Raw genomic sequence first — 24,871 nt, 5'->3', positions numbered from 1 at the left:
AAATGAACAAGGTGAGTCCAGAGTAAAGATAGGACAAGAACACAAAAATGAGTGAATCAACTGCTGAATACAAAAAGAAAGATAAGGCTGCTTCAAGTTCATCATACATGCACTCGAAATCAAAGTATTATAATGATTGAATTAGAGAGACTTCTTTTTATATGGATCGAAGATTGTAACCAAAAACGGATCCTGTTAAACACTGGCCTTATTAAATCAAAAGCATTGTCTCTTTGTAACCTGGAAAGAAAGGGCTATCAATGATGGAAAAGAAGAAGAATTCTATGTTAGTGCTGGGTGATTTGAGCATTTCAAAAAGAGAAATAGCCTACATAATGTTCTAATCACAGGCGAAGCTGCAATTGCAGATAAGGAGATATCCAGAGATTTTGAAGAAAATTGTGTAAGAAGGGAACTATTGTGATGAACAAATATTTAATGTTGATGAAACTGGCCTTTTTTGGAAGTAAATGCCTTCCAAGACTTTTCTAACCAAATCAGAGAAATCTCAGCCTGGTTATAAAGTTGCAAAGTTCGAATGAAATTACTGCTAGTAATATGTGAGCCGTTTGGAAGCACATTCTTCCACATTGTGCAAATGATTTTAGAAGCTTTTCAAATGAATCTAAGTTAATTAAATCTCAATCTGAGAAGTTGAGTGATTATGATCTGCTAAATTTAGATGCACAGCTGGAAGATCCTGAACAATATGAAGAAAATTTAATCACTGACAAGCCCAAAGTGGTTTCACAGAAAAAATTTAAAATAGTTTTCATACAATCGAAGTTTTTAAGCATCAATGCTTAGAGACCGACCCTGGTGAAGAGAGAACCAGTAAAATTTGCAGAAGAGGCAATAGGGCCATACCGTCAGTTGTATGAAAAAAAAGAAACAGAATGCCCGCCAAACTACGTTAGCTCAATTCTCTGTTAAGAAGCAGAATAATAAATTTATATTCTGAATATGTTTTATTATCTTTCAGCTTCATGGTTTTCCTTTAACTAGGCCCTGAGACATACCCTAATTCTTTTATAAAAAAAACTTAAGGGTCAAAAAAGAAATCTGAGGAATGAATTATACATTTTCCCATAGGTTACTATATTCAATTAGTGTGTTTTCAATTAATGCGCCTGTTTTAAAGAACACATTTGGCACATTAATCGAGGGATTGCTGTATGTTGCTTATCAAATCCTTCCCAATATCATTAATGTACAGATTGAATAACAGGGGACCAAGCACACTGAGCCTTGTAGTACACCACTTGTTATTATTTTTTTTTTTTATTAATCTTTGTACTGGTTATGGGCAGTACTACCCTTACATCACGTCCAGACTTGATATAGGCCTAAGCCTTTTCAAGTATTTTACCCTATGCCTGTTCTAGTTATCATTATAGTCATTCTCTGGTGGCAACATTATGCAACCAGTGTGCCCTGTAGGACCCTCAAGGAAAGAACTTTTATATCCTTCTGCGTAAGCCCGAGCTGTTTTAAGTCTTTATAACTGTTTTAAGTTTTTTAAGTCTTTATCTGCACTCCATACGCCATGTAAAGAGACGGTGGCACTGGTAAACCTCAAAGTTGCTCCATGCTTCTCCCGTATCTTACTAACTAGATCTTGGTTATTCTTATAATACTTTATCTTATTATTATGGCTATAGGCTAGTGGGTGCCCTGTTCCTACCACGTGGACATCAACTACCCAAATATCACCATCTCTTTTAATCACTGAGTCTGGCTTATGCAAACCCACGGAGGTCCTATAATGTGGTTTCACCACGGTCTCCCAACCTTTGTTCTTAAAGCGGTTGTTCAGAATGCAGAAAAAAACCTTGCAGACTCAGATCCACCGTATACCACTTTTTGATATCTGTCAGTCAGCCATTCTCTTATCCATGCTAATATTGTATAACCCAAACCCATATTCTCCAATTTATGCAGTAGTCTGCCATGCTGTATTCTGTCAAAAGCCTTAGCAAAATCCAAAAGTATCATGGTGTATCTATTCCTCTTGTCTAGTTCAATGGTAACATTGTTATAGAATGTAAGCAAGTTGCTAAAACATGACCTTCCCTTAGTAAACCCATGTTGTTCATTGCAAAGTAGATATTCACTGTCAACCCATTTCTGAATGCAGGCTCTAACCAATTTTTCCAAAACCTTCACCACCACTCCTGAGATACTAATTGGTCGATAGTTGGATACATTTGTCTTTTCACCACCACCCTTATGCAAAGGAATTACCATACATTCCTTCGATTCCTGTGGAATCTTCCCTGTTCTGAGACTCGTATTGAACATCCTGGTCAAAGGAATGGGGTAGTTCAGCTGAACACTCTTTTAGCACACGTGCTGATACCATCAGTCCCTATTGCTGAATTCTTATTCAGTTTGTGCAACAGCTTTAATACCTCAGCCTCACACACGTTTCTTCATCTAGTGAAGAGGTAACAATGAGCTCAATTATGTGTTCACCAGGTTGATAGCTTTTAACGAAATGGGCACTCATTAACTGAACAACCTCTTCTGCATCAGTAACCCTCATGCCATCTGGATTTAGAAGAGTTATTGTTTCATATTCATTCTTTGTTTTACTTGTCGCATATTGATAGAATTCTCGTAGTTTGTCTTGAGCATGCAGAGCCAGTTTCTTTTCATAATCAGACTTTTCTTTCCATACAACATTTGTAACTATTCTAGACTGCTGCTTATAATGTTCATAACAGATGTCATCCTTATGCAAACGGTATTCCTTCCACATTTTCCTTTTCTTACGAATCTCTTGCTTAGTAACATTATGCATCCCTTTGACTCCTACTCTATTTATTTTTCACCGCGCAACTCTTGGGACACATTCTGATATCGCATCATTTAAGTATTGTTTAAATGCTTCCCATGCACTGTCTATATTCTTTCCATCCAGCAACCGATCCTTCCACTGAACTCAGTATGGCCCTCAGTTGGTCATAATTTCCTGCTTTATAGTTCAGCATGTAACCTTTTCTGAATGGAACATTCATAAACTTAGTCACTTCCAAGTGAGTACCGCATGATTGCTGTCACCAACTGGAGGCAGAATAGTTACGTCTTTAACTGAAACGCCCTCTGACACTATAATCAAATCTAACACTCTTTGACCTCGAGTTCCTTCTGTCACATGCTGCTTGAGGAAGTTGTCCCGCAACAGCTCAATAAATGCATTTTCATTCTTCTCATGAGATTCTACTGCTACCCAATCAATATTTAGATAATTAAAGTCTCCCATTATGATTACTCTCTTCGTGCTCATCTTTTGTATTTGGTTATGCATTTCTTCATCACCAGCAACCGATCCACCAGGTCTGTAACAACACCCCACTGTGTAATTTGTCTTGTTAGATTCCACCTCACACCAGATGGCTTCAAACTCACTGCCACATGAAATATTGTTAGTAGTATTACTACATTCATAGGTCTCAACTCTAACTGGATTTAAGTCATCCAATATCATTAGCAGCACTCCCCTCCCCCTCCTCTTCTATCCACTCTATCCTTCCTAAAAATACTGTATGCATGACACTCAATACCAGTTAGTAGGTCTGATTCTGAAAAAAATTTAGTTTCTGGGTATGTGTTATTTGTACAAAGCATTTTTTCAAATTTTGCTAATAAAAGTGAGAAGATTGAAACCAAAATTCAGTCATATTAATGTCTTATGATATACATCATAAATGTTGACTTTTAGTAAATTTTGAGTGTGATATGTGTTTAGTTATTTTTATATATATTTTATTTATTTATTTTTACATAATCTGAAATCTTACTATAGAGGATAAACATGAAATTTTCCATCCTACTACAGAGCCTTCACTAAGCAGGCTGGTAGTGACGCTAGTAAGATAAATTTCACAATGGACAGTGAAATTCATATCACACCTAAAGACAATCACAAAAATCCGTGCCCACTGTAGGTTTTGAACTTACAGTGTGTTGCATGGAGAGTGGAAATGCTAACTACTCAGCCAACCAGGCCAGCAAGTTCTTGAAATCTTTTCATTCATTTTTTTCTCATTCAGAAATTACACTGCTATAAATGTTAATGCCACAGTTATCTGAATATGTTAAACAATACATGAAAAATGTCTTCAGCAAATTATATTCAGGTAACCCTCCTATGATGCAGTCTACAAATTGTAGTATCCTTCGTATAACGTGATACTTATACGACGTGGTTTCGATATAACACGGTCTACAAATTGTAGTAACCCTTTAATTTTTCATATATTTTTCACCGCGCGACTCAAAAATCAAATTTTATCTTTGTTAAATTTGTGTCTTCCCGTATCATGCATGTAGTTATAAGTAGCGAAGTGTATTAGGGGAAATACTCTTTAGCACACATGTACGTCAATTGTTTACCATATAAAGTGTTTATTGTGGAAAATTGTCTTCATTTTCTGCCAGGAAAACGCATGAAAATTCGCAGCTGTGTTAATCTTAAGCTGAGCACTTTATTTTCTGGTGAGTTACATACAATGTGTAATGCTTTTTTTATGTAAAAAATTATTTTTGTAGTAATGGCCACTTAGAGGGCTTGTGCGATATGGTTGAAAATGAAATTAGTGAATTAATTGATGGGGAAATAAATTTAAATGAGGAAGAACTTGTACAATTAATAGATGACGTGATGGCAAGGAAAGTTCTGCCGAAGATTCTGATTGTTATGAATCCGTTAAAGAATTCAGTTTAAAGAAATTAGCAGAAGGATTGGACTTGGCAAGAAAGTTAGGAAGTTATTTTACGGATAATGATCTCTCAATGGAGAGCTCTGAAAAATTCATGAGACAATTGGATATTTGCTTAGCTCCATATTATGAAATTAATAAAAAAAATTGCAGCATAGTGGTAAGCAAGGTCTTTTTACTGATCTCTTGATAACTAAACCCGCCTAAGTATGCAATGAGAATTATACAAATGATTTCCAAGAGATTTCATGTGTGATGACGTCTGCCCACTTGTAAATAAAGAACATTTATGAAATGTTCGTTTTGAAGACACTAAAAGACACTAATTTGAAGACGAATAAAATATGCACTTTATTTTATTTTGCCTAAAACATTTATGCATTATGTACAGTGAAGTTTACGTACAATTTGTATTTTTATAAGTTTATACTATTTATTTATTTCATAGTTTGTTTTCTTAACTTACATGAATTACCTGAATTAAATAAAAATATATTTTTGTTAGGTATGTCAATGTTGTTTATATAATTTAAAAATAAAAATGATTTCGGAACATAACTCTACGTTTTCTATGTGATCTGTGTCTCGCATAACGTTATTTATATAATGCTGCATTTCTACGGAACCTAACATCTGCATTATACGAGGGTTGCCTGTATGTATGTATGTATATATGTGTGTGTGTGTGTGTGTGTGTGTGTGTATACGTGCATTCATGCACACATAATTATACAGAAGTGTTTGTATGTAGAGTTTATCTCTGTGGTGGTAGATACATGTGATTTTTTGTCATTATATATTGTTTTAAGAAATTTTAAACTGAATGCAAACATGATGATGAGGAAGCTCTTTATTATAAAACATCAGTCACCAGATTACACTCATGGGAAGATGCCAGACTTCATTTTTATGGAGCAAAATTTTTAATCATGGTTTTTAAAAAAATAGTTTACATCCTTTTGGAATAATCTTGCAGGGGATAGTTACACAGGGTTCACTTTCTTGGATCATACATGTAACACCACTGATCCAGATCCTGATTAAAGTAAAAACATTATTAGAAAAAAAAAAAAAAGTAGAAGTACAAGAATGATTTTTTTAGCTATAATTTTCATATTGTTATATCAAAGTAAATTAATACCTAAAAAAGTGGATAAAGTTGTTTTTTAATCACTTTTTGTGCAGAGTATCACAAAATTTCTGTGTCCTCCCCTGAATAAGCATTCAGAACCCACTGACAAGATTAAGAATGACACTGAAGGTTTGTTGTAAAACAAAGCAGCTAAACATTGGGAAACAAAAACATTAAAAGCAACTACAGTTGAAGTGATTGGATACACTAACAGCCATGACAATGTTCATTATAAATTTGGAGCATGTATCTCCATAGAACATGCTAAAAGATATGTTTGTAGTTATCTTTGGTTCTAGATGTAACAGATGTAACAAGCAGTATACTCTGTTTATTAGCTAATGAATTAGGACTGAATAATATAAGCACGTAAACACAAGAAAGATATTTAATTAACCAAATATTTTGGTCTGGAAATAGCAGACCATCTTCAGTTGCACTACAAGAACAGTTTAAAAAAAAAATACAAGGTGGAATACTAACAATAGATCATTTAAAAAATCATTTAAAGATCATTTCAATAATCTAGCTAAATTATTGAAATCTCACATAGGCAACTCTAGTTCCTTTCTAAAAAACTCCTCAGATTTTTTAAAAAAATGAAAAATGTCTCATTGCAAACCACAGATCTTATGGTGAGCTTTGATATAGAATCTTTAGATACAAATGTACCTCTCAAGGAGACTTTAAAATTACTTGCTGACATCTTTCCAGAAGACATTATAAAACTATTCGATTTTGTAATACACTCTGGATATTTCTTATGTCAAAACAAATTTTACATCCAGGTAGAAGGAATGGCCGTGGGAAGTCCTCTCTTTCCTACTTTAGCCAACTTTTATTTAGAACATCTAGAAAAAGTCCTCTTCTCATCTATTTTCCCTCAACCATCCTTTTAGGTAAGATATATAGATGACATCTTTACTGTATGGTAGCACAACAAAGACTCCTTATGTTCTTTTTTTAAACAGAATCAATTCCTTACATCATCATATAAAGTTTACTATGGAAATGGAAGAAAACAACCAGTTATCTTTTTTAGACATTCTCCTCATCTAAACATCCGGTCACCTTCAAATACTCTTACAACTACAGTTTACAGGAAACCAACGTTCACAGGTCATTATATTCTTAAAGAATCATCCCATCATCCTTGTCAAAAAACAGGAATCATAAAATGTCTAATCAGAAGAGCCAAAACTAATTGTTCTACTTCTAATTTTCTACAGAAAGAACTTTCTACTATCCAACCACACATGGAACTCAATGGCTTTTCTGAAAAGAGTACTCAACATCTTCTTGATTCTTATAATCCACCACAAAACAACAAAGATTCGATACGTCGAGTTCCAATTCCACATCTCCGGGATTTCAGAACCTATCGCAAGAATTCTGAAGAAATATGAGTTAACAGCTACGTATTCACCTATTAACAAATTATTTTCCCATTTTCCTTTTCCTAAAGACAAATGCTCAACTATATCTCTTCCTGGAGTTTATTAAATTCCCTGCAACTGTGATCTCTCCTATTTTGGACAAACTGGAAGTTCTCTTGAAAAAAAGAATCCAAGAACATCAATCCTCCATTCATCACAACAAACCTGAAAAATCTGGATTGGCTCTACACGGGATTGAAACTAACCACAACATGCTTTGGTCAAAAACTTGCCTCTTACATAGATCCCGTTATAAATTTGAACATTTATTCAAAGAAAGCATAGAGGCCTTACTCCATCGTTCTAACCTGAATCGGAATGACTGTATATCTATATCAAAAATCTGGGAAAGTCTAATCAGGATAACTCATTAATTCATATTAATTTTATGTTATTTAATATTATTAATTAATATCTTTATTTCAATAATGACTCTGCTTAAAAATATTCCCTCTAATACTTAGTGATATAACATCACGTGGCTTGTTCTATTTTTAAATAATCTATTGTTAGTATTCCACCTTGTATTTTTTTTAAAACTGTTCTTGTAGTGCCACTGAAGATGGTCTGCTATTTCCAGACCAAAATATTTGGTTAATTAAATATCTTTCTTGTGTTTATGTGCTTATAGTATTCTGTCTTTATATCACAACTATCCTTAAAACATCTAATGAATTAGGAATTATTTGGTGGTATTAACTGTTGATAGAAGACTTATTTTTTTTATTAACGGTTTTTTTTTTTCAGAATCAGATTGAATCCATTCATTATTTTAATGAGTGCAAATAGTCCACTGATGATAACAGCCAAAAATGAACATCATCTGATGGGAGATTATTATATGTCGTAGGAGTACAGAAGTATGATACACATGTGTTTTCATAAAATATCAGCTGAAATTTTAGGATTAGTGCACTGTCTTTCACAATGTGGGGAAAAAATGTTTTTCAACTGCTAGTTCTATCAGATAAGAAAAATGTTTTTTTACAAAATCACTTATTGAATTGTTACCACCTTTGGATTATTGACAAGGCTATTTAAGAGTGATTTACTTTATCATTTTAATATAAGACAAACTTTAATTGAGTATACAAAGTAGGTTTCTTGTTATAGTCTACAATAAAAAAAATAAAAATTATAAAAACAATTTAAAAACGTTTGCATCATTCTGGAAAATACAAGTAAAAGAGAGGATAGTATGTGATCTAATGACAGTATAAAATTTTTGTTCACAGCCACTCTTTCTTCATTTGGAGAGAGAGAGAGAGAGTGGTCAGGTATTTTTCATCTGAGTGTATGATAAACACATGGAATTTTCAGTTAAGGAGGAATACATGTGGAACTACAGTTATTGCAGAGTCAATATTTGACAAATGAGGAGGCAATTTAGAGATTGTCTGACATAAGAAACTTAAATGGGAGTTTGCTAGCAATTCATTGGCCATAGTGGATGAAATATATCAACCATATTAAACTTGGTAATCATGTTATTTCAATCATATCTCAATAATATTTCAGTTTCAACAGAACACTTTGCATCCCTGATGTGCATGACAGCTAAATATGTTATGGCTGTTATGGCTGGTAAAGTAGTTACATAGGAGCTACAAATGAAAAAATGCTATGGAGGATTATATTAACTTAAAGATGCCAAGAAATTATATTCTTGTTTAATCCATCTACATGACCATGAAATTAAATAGCTAGGGTCTGGATGAAGAGAAAGATGATTTCTGCCTTAAGAATGAATTCCTAAGCTACAAATCCTTCAACTGTGAATGATTGAATGATTTCTCTCTCAGGATTTCATTCTTGTAGGATAAACTGTTCAACCCACAGAATCACCTAGGTGTTTAAAGGAAGATAACACGAAAACATTTGTATGTGTATATGTGTGCTTGCACCTGCCTACACACAAATATAATTGATTGTCCCCCTCATTATGATGCACACTCCATTGTCTATAACACATTTTGACCAAGAACAACCTCACTCTGGTCCTCCTTTTGTACCTCTAAGAATTGCATCTGTCTGATTTATTCAAAAATAAATTTCCCCAAATTTCCATCCCCTAAGCTGAAGTTTATTTTTGAAGAATTGTGAGCATGATCTTACAGGAAGTTTGCATACAGCCACCAATGGAAAAATATCAGCTGGGATTTCAGTAATGGTAAATATGAAGGACTTCTAGTATAAACTTGCAAGGGAACAGTATAAATTGAGCACAATTTTTTCCATCCAGTTTGGGACTTTGTAGGTGAGGGGGGAGGACACCTTATGTATACTCTGAGGATAGTTCTCAGTAAATAATGACAAAAATGTTCATAAGTTATATTCAACAACAGAAAAATTATTCTCTCTGTAGTATAGATAATGTTAAGTATACAAGTGTTAGATAAAAATTTAAATTTAGTATTTTATGCATGTTTTCATTTATACTTGTTGCAGAGTACAGCGTCCTGTATGCTAAAGTGCATTGAAGATCAGTGTCCAAATTTAATATCTGATGAGGTTAGTTCTATATATTATTATCAATAGACCTCCATGAAGTCACAAGACTCATTATGGTAGGTCCACTGTAAAAATTTATCTATCATAATATGTTTTAAATCCATTCACCCCATCCTGTTTTTTTTAAACTCGCCCACCACCACTCTTCGTCTAAAATTCTTTATGCACTTTCTCAGCTACCTTCATAAATTTTCATTCCTGGAAATTTGCAAAGGTAGTTTCTTATTCTTGTTTCCCCTTTTTCTCAAGTTGAGCATTCTCTCGTATTTATATAGTAATTAGTAGAACAATTTACTTAAACAGATAAACTTATCTCACTAACTCATGTCTTGATACTTTCAGGACTCTTTAAATTTGGGGTCAACAGCCATTTGTTTATGATCATCAGGTTGAAAATGGCTGCATTATTTACTTTTTCTTATCAACTATTTTGTCTTTGTTGTTTTGTGGTATATAAAAGTGACAGAGATATTCTGTTATGTATATCATAAACCTTATGGTATCTAAATACTCTGTTTGGCTCAGCATAATCAAAGATGATAAAGGAGATATATAATATTCTGGCTATCTGAAGTAAATAATTTGAAAGATTGCTAAATGATGGAACAGTGGTAGAAAATATGTAGTCAGGAGTACATAAGTGGTGTACTGGAATGTGGAAAAGCAGCTAGAGTAGATATTCTACCAGAAATATTCAAATATAGAGATATAAAAGTTTTACACATTGACTGCACCACATAATCAGAAGGCATGGTCTGAATTTTGAATTCTAGATGCTTGGAATTGAACTTTAATGATATCCATCTTTAAAAAAGGGAAATTAAACTGATTGTGAGAATTACAAAGGAATTTCCTTAATAAGTGCTTTCCATAATAAGATTTATTCGCGCTTGATTGAGAAGTGGCAAAGAAAAATTGTGGAAGAGAAACTTAGGGAAGAAATAGCTGGGTTTGGGCCATTTTCACTTTAAGACAGATAGTTGAGAAATCATCGAATATCACAAGAATATGTATTTATGTTTTATAGATCTAGAAAAGACATATGGAAAGGTCCCAAGAGAAAACATTTTCAAAATGCTACAATTATACGGGGTAAATAAAATGTTATACAGGATGATACGTATTCCATATTTAAATGTTATAAGACTTCAAGATTGTATATGACAGGAACATGGAAAACATCACCTGCATTCTCAGTGAAGAGCCTGTAGAATAAATAAACTATTTCAGCTACTTAGACACAGTTTTCAGTGAAGATAGCAAACTAATTTTTGGCAGTAGAACAAGCAAAGCTGGTATGGTGGGGAGCTAGTTGATTAAACTTATATGGAATAAACGAGAAATAATCAAAATGCTAAACTAGCAGTATACAAGACAGTGTTCAAACTAATTTTATATTAAAGATCTGATAGTTAGAAATAAAGCAGGTGAAAGACTAGAGATAACAAATATGAGAGTTGGGACTAAAATTAGAGGAGTGAACAGATGATTGAATGGCAGATTTATATGACAAATGAATATATCCAGAAGTAACTTGATGTTGTTAGCATTCAAGAATGTGTAAGCAGAGTTAATCTAAGGCAGTATGGCCATTTAGAAGAGCAGAAGAAATGTTAGTAAAAGAGGTTTTTATATCAAGATGGCAGGAAAAAGATCCAGAAGAGTACCAAGATTTAATGTAGTTAGAAGTGACTTAGAAGAGAAAGTATACAATCTGATACAGGAAAATTGTTGATATGAGGTTAATAGTAATGTAAGCTTTATTATGCACTATTATCATTTCTTGTGCATATTGGAAATGTGATTTTCCAATTCACACACACACACGCGCGCACTGAGCTTTGTATTAGAACCCCCCTCAAATTACATATTCTGCATGATAACGAAGTACCACGTGATATAAATGTCATGTGATGCTACTATAAATGGATACACCTGTTCTCTGTACATAATCAGTAAACGCTTGCCAGTAATGGAGAAACATGGCGACATATTTGACCTCGGGCAGATAGTTGGGGGCCGGGTGCCAGTATTTTGGAAACAGCCACACTTATTAGTTGCTCCCATACTACTAGATCAAGGGTGTACCAGGACTGGATAAACCATTAACAGACATCCACCAGAAGGGTTCACACTGGTCAGCCACAAGTGGTTGATCCTAGAGGTGAGTGTTGGGTGTCATGACTGATATTTCAGCAATGGCGTGCAACAGTCGCACAGCATACCCACCAGTACAACAGTGGGGCCGTTGGACTGATTTCCACATGCACCATATGCCGTACCTTGTTTTGCGTGGGGTTCCACAGCCTGAGACCAACAAAGGTACCCATGATGACTGCCAGTCACAAACAATGCTTTGCATGGGTCAAAGAATGTCTTCCACAGAAGGAACTAACGGAGTTACTGTAGTGGACATGGGTCGAGTTGTGCATGGAGGATGTTTGACATCTTATGGAATCTGTTCCTAGGTCTATGAGCCATGATTGTGCATAGAAATGGACAAATGCATTATTAGGTGGGTGTTCCTAATGCAAAGATATCTAAGTGTCTATACAAGGTGGGTTCTAAAAGTTTCCAGCCTGACATACAAAATCATGCCAATTTTAAAACATGACAGATAACACCATCTATAGGGAGCTTAATATACCAGTTTCAACTCTCTACCTGCGTCATTCTGTTGGAAGCACTTGTTTGACTAACGTGTGGCATACTAAGTGGTTGTAATGTTAAAAATTGAGTACTGCGCTGTGATAGTTTTTCACCAAAGAAGGTTTTTCTCCAATTGCTATCAAACAGCGATTAGATGGTGTTTATGGGGAAGCTTCTCCTTCATATTCCACCATGAAGGAATAGAGACTAAACAGTTTCGCCTAGGAAGAGAGAGAGAGAGAGCATCAAAGATTATCCTCATGATGGTCAGCCTGTGGAAGTGATGATTGAGGAAAATGTCTCTCTTGTTGAGGAGGAAGCTGCTCAATGACAAACGGCTGAAGCTCAAAGAAATCTCAGCAAGGTTGGGGTGCCCCAATTTCTCTCTTCAATTCAGAAGGAGCACTTGTGTGACCTGTTTCCACAAGTTTTTAGAGCTTTGCCAAGGGAATCGGAGAGAAGTGCTGAACTCCATTGTCACTGGGAACGAAACCATGGTCCTTTATTATGATCGTCTTTCCAAAAGGGAATCCATCGATTGGCACAAACCAGGCAAGCACTGGTGAGAAAAGCCAAAGTCACTCAGACCACCAAGAAGCTCATGACAACAATCTTTTGGGATTGCTAGGTAATTCTCTTGATTAACTTCAAGGAAAGGAATACCACCATGAATGCAGAATATTATACTTTACTCCTGCACAAACTGTGTGATGCCATAAAGGAGAAGAGACGAGGAATGCCGAGTCATGGTGTTTGCCTGCTTCACAACAATTCTCCAGTCCATATAGCTATTGTTGTGAAGGCTGCATGAAGGATGTGGCTTCTAGGAGATTGAACACCCACCCTACAGCCCAGATATGACATCCAGTGACTACTACCTTTTCTCGAAACTGAAGAAAGACCTTCGAGGAAGAAAAGTTGCAGATGACAACTAGGTGAAAGATGCAGTTTTAGGCCATTTTGCTGACAAAAGTACAGACTATTTTTCAAATGGAGATTATGTTGAAAAGTGACACAGTTGTTTACTTTCTCACCTCTCAAATTTAGTCTGGCCAGAAACTCATGGAAATACCCTCTGTGTGTGTGCGCGTGTGTGTGTGTCTTTTATATTATTATTATTATTATTATGGGTGACTCCAAGGAGTCCTTAGACTCATCGAGGGAGGCCCTAAATATCATGTCCATCACAACTATTTGACATTCACACAGTATCTAACATACTTTGCCTTGAACTCATTCACTGTCATAGCACCCACAACAGACTCAGGCAGCTTATTCCACTCATTCGCCACTCTAAAAGTAAAAAGCACAGCTCTAACACCCTTACTAACCACACTCTTGGCCAGCTTCCATGGATGTCCCCTAGTCCTCCCACCACCAGTCCTGTTCTCAAAATTATCCTCTGAATTAATCCTATAGAAACCCTTTAGCAATTTGAATGTCTCAATCATATCTCCCCTTTTCCGCCTATCAACCAATTTCTGCAACCCACAAATCTTCAACCTGTTTTCATAAGGTTCATTCCATAGACCTGCTATCATCTTGGTTACTCGCCTCTGGATCCTCTCAACCTCCTCCCCATCAAGAAGAAACCTAGGTGACCAGATCTGGGCACAGCAATCAAGATGGGGTCTTATCATGGCTCAATACAGAGGAACAATAACTTGCTTATCTCTGCTCGTCAAAGTATTCTTCAGCATCCAAGTGATTTGATGAGCTGATTTAGCCACTTTTGCGATGTGCCCCCTAAAATTCAACTCCCTATCCACCAACACTCCCAAGTCCCTGGCCTCATCAATCTCCTGGAGTACCGTTCCACCAATGTGGTATAGTGCTGCTAATCTTTTCACCCCAAAATGCATAACCTTACATTTTGCCACATTTAATTGACATCCATTCTCCTTTGCCCAGTCCTCCGATCTATCCAAATCATCTGTAAAATTCTGACATCGTCTGCATTCACTATTGCCCTACCCAACTTTGCATCATCAGCAAACAAATGAACTGTTCCTCTCAGATCCTTTCCTATATCGTTAATGAACAAATTAAATAGTAGTCATCCAAGAACAGAACCTTGTGGCACACCACTAGTCACAGGCCGTCTTTTGGACTCTACTCCTGAGTGAACTACTCTCTGGTATCTCTCCATCAACCATCCTCCTATCCATCTCACCAACCCTATATCCATTCCCATATGTTGCAGTTTGCAGATTAGAATTCCATGTGGTATCCTGTCAAAAGCCTTAGCCAGGTCCAGCAGTATAACTGTAAACCCATTACCCTTATTCAGTTCAGCTGTCACTGTGTTATAAAACCTGAGCAAGTTACTGAGGCATGATCTACCCTTCACAAAATCATGCTGTCCCCCATACGGTATTTCATTTTCATCAATTTATACCACAATTAACATATGCTCTCCAACTGATGTGTGCAGAATCCTGCATTAGTCATATAGTGATAATAATAGACAAAACAGGTATTTATAATGACCAGCATTTCCTAGGAGGTGCAATAAGTAAGGTAAACATATAAAAAAATTATGATATGAAATAGAATTAGTATTAATCTATCTGTTAAGGCTTAAGTGCATTCCATAAAGCCTCATGTTAGAGGCTTAATGGAGTGAAACAGCAACTGAGAAAGGATTAAAAAAATAATAATAAAAAAAATTAAAAAAAAAAAAAATATATATATATATATATATATATTTAATTTTTCCAATATTTCATCTCATTCACTAAGACATCATCAGGGAATATAATATGAGACTTGTATTACACAAAGGCAACACAAAACTAAGTGAAACACATGGATGAAAGACTAGTCAAACTAGGTGGGGAACCCTCTGTGGGTACCTGTTGGATCTCAATGTCTTAGCGTTTCCCACATTTTGGTAAGTTAATGCGCCCATATTTATTTAAATTAGGCTGATTTCTGGCAGCAGCTGTGTATTCCAAAAATATTCTTTCTCTTCTAAATTTACTGTGAGGGAGCATGATCTGCAAGATCCAATTGACTATAGTCATGACTGGTGATGTATTTTCTATGTTCTTCCACATTGGCATTGGCTGATCTTCCGTAGTCTGTCTATAGTAAGCTAACTTGCAGGAACAGTGCACTTTATATAATCCAGGCATAGAGAGAGAGAGAGGGGAGGGAACTGATCTTTACTACAACATATAAGGGTAGCAAGCTTTCTTTGGAGCTTGAAAGCCATGCAGAGATTGTATTTCTTTAAGACTAGCTTTTTTTTTTTTTTTTTTTTTTAATGCCTCGGATATAGGAGATGGTGATAGCGTTACTAAAATCTTTCTGAAGAGAAGGATGAGGACTGGGGAAAGGAGTCGTGATTATTATTATGATTATTATTATTATTATTTTTTTGAATGCAATTGAAACTGCAGCCATTAGAAGGTGTGGTGTATATGATTAAGTTCTGCTGTAAGGGAAGACTCATTGGAACTGAGGTTATAGGCTCTATTGATCAGTGTTTTAATGATACCATATTTTTGAGAGGTGGGGCAATGGGAAAATTTGTGTTTGCTTGTATGGGTGGACTTCCTCTATACTGAAAAGGACAGGTTACCACGACAGTTTTTAGAAAGGTTAAATTATTATCATTATAATTATTTATTTTATTTTATTATTTTTTTTTTTGAATGGGGAACACATCAACATATCTTAACCAGACAGACGGTTTGAGAGGGGCTGAGTTAAGAACTTGATTTTCAGAATATTACATGAAAAAATTGGCAAGGGGAGTGAGAGCCCATACACAGTACCCAGTACCCTCTGTCGGTTTTTAAATTTTGGCCTCCAAGAGAAATACCAAAATGGATAGCAAAGGAAGACAGATCAGTAATATCAGGAGGAAAAACTTTCTTTATAAATGATAATGTGTCATTTAAGGGAATATTGGTGAACAGGGAGGGATGATATCAAAGCTAATCAAAATATCTGTATTACGAGTCACATCCAGAAAGTAAGGTCCATTCAGAACTTACCACAAAATAATATATGGGAGAGGATTTGCACATGCATGGTAGCATAGAGTGACTCATTAGGTAGCCATTGACCATTTTACTTCCATTCATTTATCATTTGTTGTCTTCTACAAATAATTTATAATTAGTGCTTTGATAAATAAAAAAAAAAAAAACATCAGTTGCGAGGTTCATGGTGTGATATGTGTTTTTGTTAGTGAAAAGATAGTCCTGCAGAAGTTCACTGATGACTGTATAAGGTTTACAGGCCTAACATAATGAGTGACAGTAAGGTTAGGCAATGGTGTCATTTGTTTAAAGAAGGGTGCAACATGTTCATGATGAAAAGCACAGTGGCCAGTTAAATGTGGTGACAGACAATTTGGTGGAAATGGTAATGAAACTGTAACGTATACACAAAAAGTAATTTTGGTTCCTTGCTGAAGAAAATCAACAAGCAAGATCCCTTTTCAGTCCCAGAACAAAGTGACCATCATTTTTTGATGGTCACTATGTTCCGAGGGTGCCTGAATATTTTTGCTTTCAACGTTGATGAACGGCACCACTGTATTGGTGGTTGTTTTGACTTGACGTTTGTAGACAAAATTTATGTTTCATCACCAATCATGATATGAAAAAAAAGTTCCTCTCCATTTTTGTAACACTCCAAAATTTTTAAGCTGGTTTCACGCATTGCATTTTATGCGCATCAGTCAGCATTTTTGGAAACCATCTAGTACACAGTTTCTTTTACCCCAGCTTTTCTATCACAATTTCATGAATGACTGAGCATGAAACTTCCAAGAATTCAAAAGAAAGTTCTTTTGAATTCTTGGAATAATTTATAAAGAATGAACAAGAAAATTCTCACAAATTTTCTTGTTCATTCTTTATAAATTATTCATATAAGACAGTGGTTTCCAACCTTTTTCCACTTGGTTTCCAACCCTTTTAAACCCATTTCTATGTAATGTACCCCTTGTTTTTAAAATAGCTGTTTTTAAATACTGACAATTTTGTTCAGTGCCTATCTTAATGTAAAATTGTTTACTTTACTTGTTTTTCTGCCATTACTGATTATTTTTCGAGTACCCCTGAATTGCCCAGCACGTACCCCCCCCCCGGGGGTACCTTTACCACCGGTTGGGAACCGATGATATAAGACAATAACAGGGAAAAAAGTAAAATGGACATCATCAGCTTAATGAGTCACTCTGTTACCACACATGTGCAACCTTACTTTCTGGATGCAGCTTGTAGTTAGCAATATATTCTCAATAGAAGTTTTATAATTTATAGAGTTTTTGTAGAAAGTGATATGACCAGTGAAAGAGATAAAAGAAAATTAAAATTAGAAAAATAAAAATTATTTTGCCACACGAAGTAACTGAAACACAACGCTTCATAAACAAAATTAAAAACATAACACTTGGCAAAGGTGATTTTTTAGTCAGTGGAAATTTATTTGGTGGACATTTTTCCCTTTTCACAAATGTTCCAATCAGTGACACAATTCTTCTCTTACAGAACAAATTTCCACCTGACATTATGGATCCCTTTTCCCGTGTACTTCATTCTGGTTACTTCGTATGGCAAAATAATTTTTACCTACAAAAAGAAGGTATAACCATGGGCTCACCACTATCCCTCCTCCCAGTTGCTAACTTTTATATGGAAGCTTTTGAGCAACATACTCTAGATTCCTTTACTTTAAAACCTACAGTTTGACTTAAATACATTGACAATGTTTTTGTTTTCTGGCCGCATGGCCGACAAACGTTAAACAATCAGCAGCTTTAAAACCTGGAGTGGAACGTTCTTCACAGGGAATGAAGGTGCGCGATGGCAATTTTTTCCAGTAGAACCCAGTCTCATCAACATTAAAAATGAGATCAGGAGGATAACTTCCTTGTTCTACACAGTGTTGAAATTCTTTAGAAAAAGCAGCCCCTGCCGCAACATTTGCATTTGCCACCTCACCACATAATTTGACACTATGGCACTTACTTCGAGACTTAAATCTCATGAACCAACCTTTGCTTCCTAAAACTGTTTCTTCACTTCCATCTGTCTTTTTAAGATCCTCAAAAATTGTTTTTGCTCTCTCTCAGTTATAACAGTGTGCATCAGAGGAATGTTTTTCTGGTTCAAGTCATCCACCTATAATGATAATAATTTTTCCATTTTTTCATGAAGTTTGCCCCTGCTACACCCTCTGTCAAAAAAGAAACCGAACTTTTCAAAAATAGAAGAAACTAATGGTACCACCTATTGTATCTTTTTGCTGTCGAAAGCAGCAACCTTTATAGGTGTTGTGTCAACTGTTTATGACATTTGTTTCATTAGAAGGCAAGTTATAGTGCCAAGAGTGACAGTTTGTTTTGACGAACGGTTGGTCGTCACGCTATTCATGCTGTACATGACGAATTCTCGCTACAATTGCTTCAAAACTTCGAGAAAAAACTCACCATTGACTGTTTGGCCAGGCAGAACGAATTCTTTGTGGATAATGCCCTTGGAATCGTAGAAACAAATCAGCATTGTCTTTACTTTTGACTTCTCCAAGGGACTTTTTTTCCGATGCTCCTCTTCTGGTGGTCTCCACTCAGTGCACTGGTGCTTTGTTTAAGGCTTATACTCAAAACACCATGTTTTGTCACCAGTAACGATCGTTTCAAAGATGTTTCAGTCCTTATCAGTGGTTTTAATGAGGTCCTTGCAATGTTCAATTCGATACATTTTTTGGTTGTCGATCAATTTGTGGGGAACAAATCACGAATTCAATTTATGAAGGCCCAAACTCTTGGTCAAAATGTTATGCACAGTTGATTTTGGAATCCCCAATTCATCTTCAATCAATCTCATGGATGATTTCTGGTTTTCTTTGATGAAATCACACACTTTTTGGATGTTAACTTCGCTCAGTCCAATTTTTGGACGTCTCGGCGTTTCGTCGTCCTCAAGCATCTCACGACCACTTTGAAATTACTTAAACCACTTGAAAACTTGAGTAGCAATAAGCATTCATCACTGTATGCATTTTGAAGCAGTTGATGTGTTTCAGTAAAACTTTTACCAATTTTAACGCAAAAGTCAATCGCAACTCTCTGTTTGAAACTCATTTTCTGACCGTTCGTCAAAACACACTGTTACTCTTGGCACTATAACTCAGCTTCTAATAAAACAAGTGTCATAAACAGTTGACACAACACTAATGAAGGTTGCCCCTTTCGACAATAAAAAAGATACAACAGGTGGCGCCACTAGATTCTTCTATTTTCAAAAAGTTCGGTTTCTTTTTGGACAAAGGGTGTATAAGTTATATGTTTTGCATTTAGTATTGCCATAGATTGTTGCACAGACTATTGTATTCTATCTGCATTTTTCATAATTGTAGTAACAGTCGATGGAGGTAACTTCATACTTCTACAGACATTAGCACATGTCTGCCCATCTTCCATTCTTCGAATCACCTCCTCTTCTTTTCAAGTGTGATTGCTTTCTGCACCTTCTTAGTTCTGCTAACTTTTCTGCACTTCTTTTATCAGACATGACATGTAATTACATACTTTATCAATTTAAATACGTATGTATGTAATAAAAATTAAATAGAACAATTAGGTAGATTCAACAGCAAAACTAGGTTTGATACATTTAAGTCATAGTAGCTCAGTAAACACTCAAACACCAGAGTGCCTGCTAGTGTTGTTTCGCAGTCAGCCACACTACAGTAAGAAAGCATGCTCAGTCATTCGGCGTAAATTGAACCGTCGTAAACCGAGGGCTGCCTTTATATGTATACTTATGTAACTTTGTGTGAACATGTTATGTTCTAGCTTCATTTATTTTTGTACTCAAAAAAATAATAATAAGAGGACTCTAGCATTGATATGGTAAGTTTTTTTCACCAGAGGTCAGGCAAGTAGTTTTAATGGTTGACCAAATCAATGTAACTTTATCATACCATGTTTGTAGTACAGCTTCTTTCTTTCTTTCTTTACATATATGTGTCTATTCCAGATGATGACCTTAATGTGAAGGTCAAAACATCGAGTGATTATTTTGCTTTATATTAAACTGAAGTTTTACTCTAACACGGTAGTTGTTTTCATAATTTTTATGATGAATGACAATAGTACTCACCTTATCAGCATTATTCTTTATGTCCTAAAACAAATTCATTCCTTTCTTGCTCCCTTCCCCCAACAGATATAATTGAAGAACCTTTCACCATATATGATATATCTGCCAGTATGAGAAGAAACTTCTTGTACTGTCAAGGATAGGCTTCCTTCCCATTTGCTCTCATCACATTCCACAGTCTGTTATGATCAATCAAATGCTTTATTATTAGCAATAAAATATATAAATATTTCCTTTTGAAATATTCTTGTGCTTTCATTTAAATCCCTCTCATGTTCTTCAGTCCCTCCACCTCTCCTAAAACCGGTCTGTTCTGGCATTTCTATATTCACCTTTGGTTCTAGCCTTTTTGGATCAATTTTAACATAACTTACTTGCATGTTAAATCAAGGGTTCTGTAATTCTAATAATCTCTGGGATTTGACTTTCAGAATTGAGATTAATGATGTTTTCCAATCTCAAGGCCACTATATTTTCTTCCAGTCTGTGAAATCCACTTGTGAGAGCCCCTCTACCTGTTGCACATTGTATGAATTATAGTTGTTCCTGAAGCAAATACACCATACAGTGGAATGTAATGCAACTACTCTTTATGCTAGTTTTGGGCTCGTCCAACCCCATGCCCACCCATTCCAATAACACAGGTGTGTTCGCATTCTGGGTTGTCAGAATGAGATCTCTGATCACATTACTGATCTCTGTAGCCTGAGATGTTATTGGTCCTGTCTCTCATAGATGTTGATGAATGACTGCAGCTGTATCTTTGGTGGGACAACATCCGTACAGATAAGCCATTTTTTAGCGTAGCTTCGCTTCCCTTATATTTCTCTTTGCTAATCCATATATGAAATTAATCACTACATCTATGATTGATACATGGAGTCAGCATGTTCATAGTCATTTACACTTAGTCTACTTTTTCATCTGCACATAATATCATGTATGGATACTTACAAAAATGACTACTACTACACACACCTTAGGTTGCCTTGTTACACACTTTAATTTCCTAACATTTTGACCTTCATATTAAGGTTAATATCCAGAATATACACATATATATAGTATACATATATATGTGTACTATATATGGTACACATATATATAGTATACAGAGACAGCTAAATTACAATTCATATAGTATGTCAAAGTGAATTGTAATGTAGTGTGTGTGTGTTCTAAATGATGATCTTAATATGAAGGTTGAAATGTCAGGAAATTAATGTAATTATTCTTAACAGGATAGTGGACCCATAATTTATCAAAATGTGTGTGTGTGAGTGTGTGTGTGTGTGTGTGTGTGTGTGTGTGTGTGTGTGTGTGTGTGTGTGTGTGTGTGTGTGTGTGTGTGTGTGTGTGTGTACACTGATGTCCGAAAGCTAAGGTTGAAGTGCATTTTTCCTTGTTTGAAAAGTTTTTCATGACTACATCCAAATGTGGACATAAATTTATTGCTGAATATTAATAAATTACATTACACAAAAAATTTGTTCTAAATTTCATACAAATTAAATTGCAATATGTTTTTTTGCAAAAGTTACAAACTTCCTAAGGACACAGTTAAAGAATTAATGTACAGTACTCACAGAAAACTATGTGGAGAGCCATTTCGTTCTGGAATATGTCCATCTCAAACTGTTATGCAACTCTCACAAACGTGATACCATGCTTAGCACCAAGTGATTCAGGAGTTCTTGAGGCAAACCAATCCATCAGAGCAAAGATAAGGCTTTGTTTTCTAGAAGGAAATTTCAACAGTAATGCATCTACAGGGTTGAGATGAGAGGAACATGCTGGCCATTCGATTCGATTAATATCCTCTGTCTCCAGAAGTATCTCTACTGCTCATGTATAATATAGCATTGTCATCCATAAAAATGAATTCTTTGCCTACAGCACCACAGAACAATCATAGTCCCTTTTTCCAGCACTTGTAGCTTGGTGCATCCATTAAGCATAATACCTCCACACACCATGACCCCCAGCACTATCTATCCTTTTCAAGAACATTCTCACAATAGTGAGCAATACCACTTTCATGCCAGATGAAGTGTCATCTAGAATCAGAATAAAAACTAAAATGACTCTCATCTGTAAAGAGTCTAGTCCAGTTTTATGAATCTAAACCCCACTGAAAATGTGCTCTGCAATAAGCTGTGGATAAAGGGACGCATACTGGCGAAAGGATTTATACAAGATGAATGGCTTATATTTGAATGGATTTGGTGTGTGGAGACTGTCAAAAGTGTTGCTGAATGAAGTGAAAATGGATGTGTAGAACCAGGGAAACTAGAACTACCAAGGAGTGTGTGTGGGGGGGGGAGTGGATATGCGAACATTGGTGTGACAGTTGAGTGTAAGAATGTATATGATGTACCCAAGCCAGTACTAAGGACAAAAAACCGGAATGGGATAGCTAGAAAAACGCATCAAGATAGGGATGGGACAAAGGGATCACTGCATTTCATGTATACTAATGCCAGGAGTATTAGGAACAAGAAGGAAGAATTTTTGGCCTTGATTGGCTCTTCCTGGCCACAGGTTATTGGCATTAGTGAAACATGGCTGATGGAAGATGATATACTTAGTGGGATTGAATGTGTAGGTTATAGGTGTGTTTAGGAGGGACAGAGAGAATAAAATGGGGGGAGAGGTGTTATTGATGATAGCTGATGAACTGCAGCCAAGGAGAATTGAAGTTGTATCACAGGATAGTGAAAAGAGCTCATTTGAAGCTATTTGGTGTGAGAATGAGACTGGCAGAATAAAAAATATACAGTTGGGTGCTGCTATTGACCAGGTGATGGAAGAGATTGGAGATAGTATGCATAAACAAATTGATGGAAGGAGGAGAGAACACATGTGAGGAAGGAAATCGATTTTATTCAATTATTAAGGGATAACTATCTGAGATGGCATGTAATTGAAAATACTAGGGGTGTGAGAGTGCTTGATCTGGTAATAGCATGTGAGAATTTGACTGTAATGAATATGACCATATTGCCACCTATTGGTGAGAGTGATCATAAGCATTTTCGATTAAGACAGGGTATATGTGGAATTACCGTGCTGGCAAGTATGACAAGCTTAGGAGATTGCTTGGATCAGTGCCATGGCATGTACAGCTGCAAGGGCTGGATGTCGATAGAGCATGCGAAGTGGTCAAGGAGCATTTGCAGGAGGTTGTGGCTGATTGTATACCTAGGGTCCGAATAGTAAAACAAGTAGGGGTTAAATGGATGAATAACACTATTAAGCCTGAGCTGCAAAAAAAAAGAAACAACTGTGGAGGGAATTTAAAGAAAGGGGTGACCTGCAGGCACACAAACGGTATAAAGTGCAGGCCAGAAGGGTAATGAGTGTGGTAAAAAAAGCAAAAGCAGATTATGAAAGGAAACTAGCTATGCAAGCTAAAGAGAATCCCAAACAGTTCTTTCAATATGCTGCAAGCAAGAAAAAAACTGTACATGGGAAAATGATTTTAAGGAATGACGATGGTAAGGAGGTCAGTCACTCCACTATATCGACTGAATCAGTCGATATAGTGGAGTTACTGAGCTAGCACTTTGCAAAAGTATATCATCCAGGTGGCAACATTGAAAAAAATGAAGGAACCATTAGTTTATACGGCAATTGTGATGAATGAAGTGGAGGTGAATAGTCTATTACAGAACCTTAATGTGAATACCTCTGTGGGATTGGATGGTATACCGGCACGGGTCTTGCGTGAAGCGGCTAAAGAATTATCAGTGCCCTTGACAATGTTGTTTAATCTGAGTTGTTTAATCGGGTCTGGTTTAGTCCTGAAAGTGTGGAAAGAGGGGAAAATAGTTCCACTGCATAAAGGTAGTTCCAAGGCTGCTGTTGAAAATTACCGGCCAATCAGCATAACAGGAATCGTTATCAAGGTCTTGGAGAAAATAGTCAAAAGGAAAATACAAGATTGGATAGATGAAAATAGAATACTGTATTAGGGACAGCATGGTTTTGTGAAGGGTAGGTCATGCCTCAGTAACTTGCTCACGTATTATAACACAATGACAGCTGAAATGGATAAGGGTAATGGGTTTACAGTGATACTGCTGGACCGGGCAAAGGCATTTGACAGGATACCACATGAAATTATAATCCGTAAACTACAACATATGGGAATGGATATAGGATTGGTGAGATGGATAGGTGGGTGGTTGAGGGAGAGATATCAAAGAGTAGTTTATTCAGGAGTTGAGTCCAAAAGACGGCCTGTGACTAGTGGTGTGCCGCAGGGTTTGGTTCTTGGACCACTGCTGTTTA

General features: G+C 36.0%; 1 protein-coding gene across 2 annotated transcripts in view; it reads left to right on the top strand.

Moving 5' to 3' along the window:
- LRR (capping protein regulator and myosin 1 linker 1 leucine rich repeat protein) overlaps positions 1-24,871 on the top strand; it is a 917,109-nt gene that overhangs the window by 506,334 nt on the left and 385,904 nt on the right. For both annotated transcript variants that reach the window (XM_090401192.1, XM_090401191.1), the window contains exon 23: positions 9,741-9,803. In XM_090401192.1, coding sequence (XP_090257318.1) covers positions 9,741-9,803 — 63 coding nt within the window. The remainder of the gene's footprint in view (positions 1-9,740; positions 9,804-24,871) is intronic.

The sequence above is a fragment of the Typopeltis vanoorti genome, chromosome 12, assembly GCF_054136105.1.
Source record: "Typopeltis vanoorti isolate ZY-2024b chromosome 12, IOZ_Tvanoo_1.0, whole genome shotgun sequence".
NCBI classification, from domain to species: Eukaryota; Metazoa; Arthropoda; class Arachnida; order Uropygi; family Thelyphonidae; genus Typopeltis; species Typopeltis vanoorti.
Note: the sequence above shows the minus strand (reverse complement) of the source record. Positions and strands in the feature narration are given on the sequence as shown.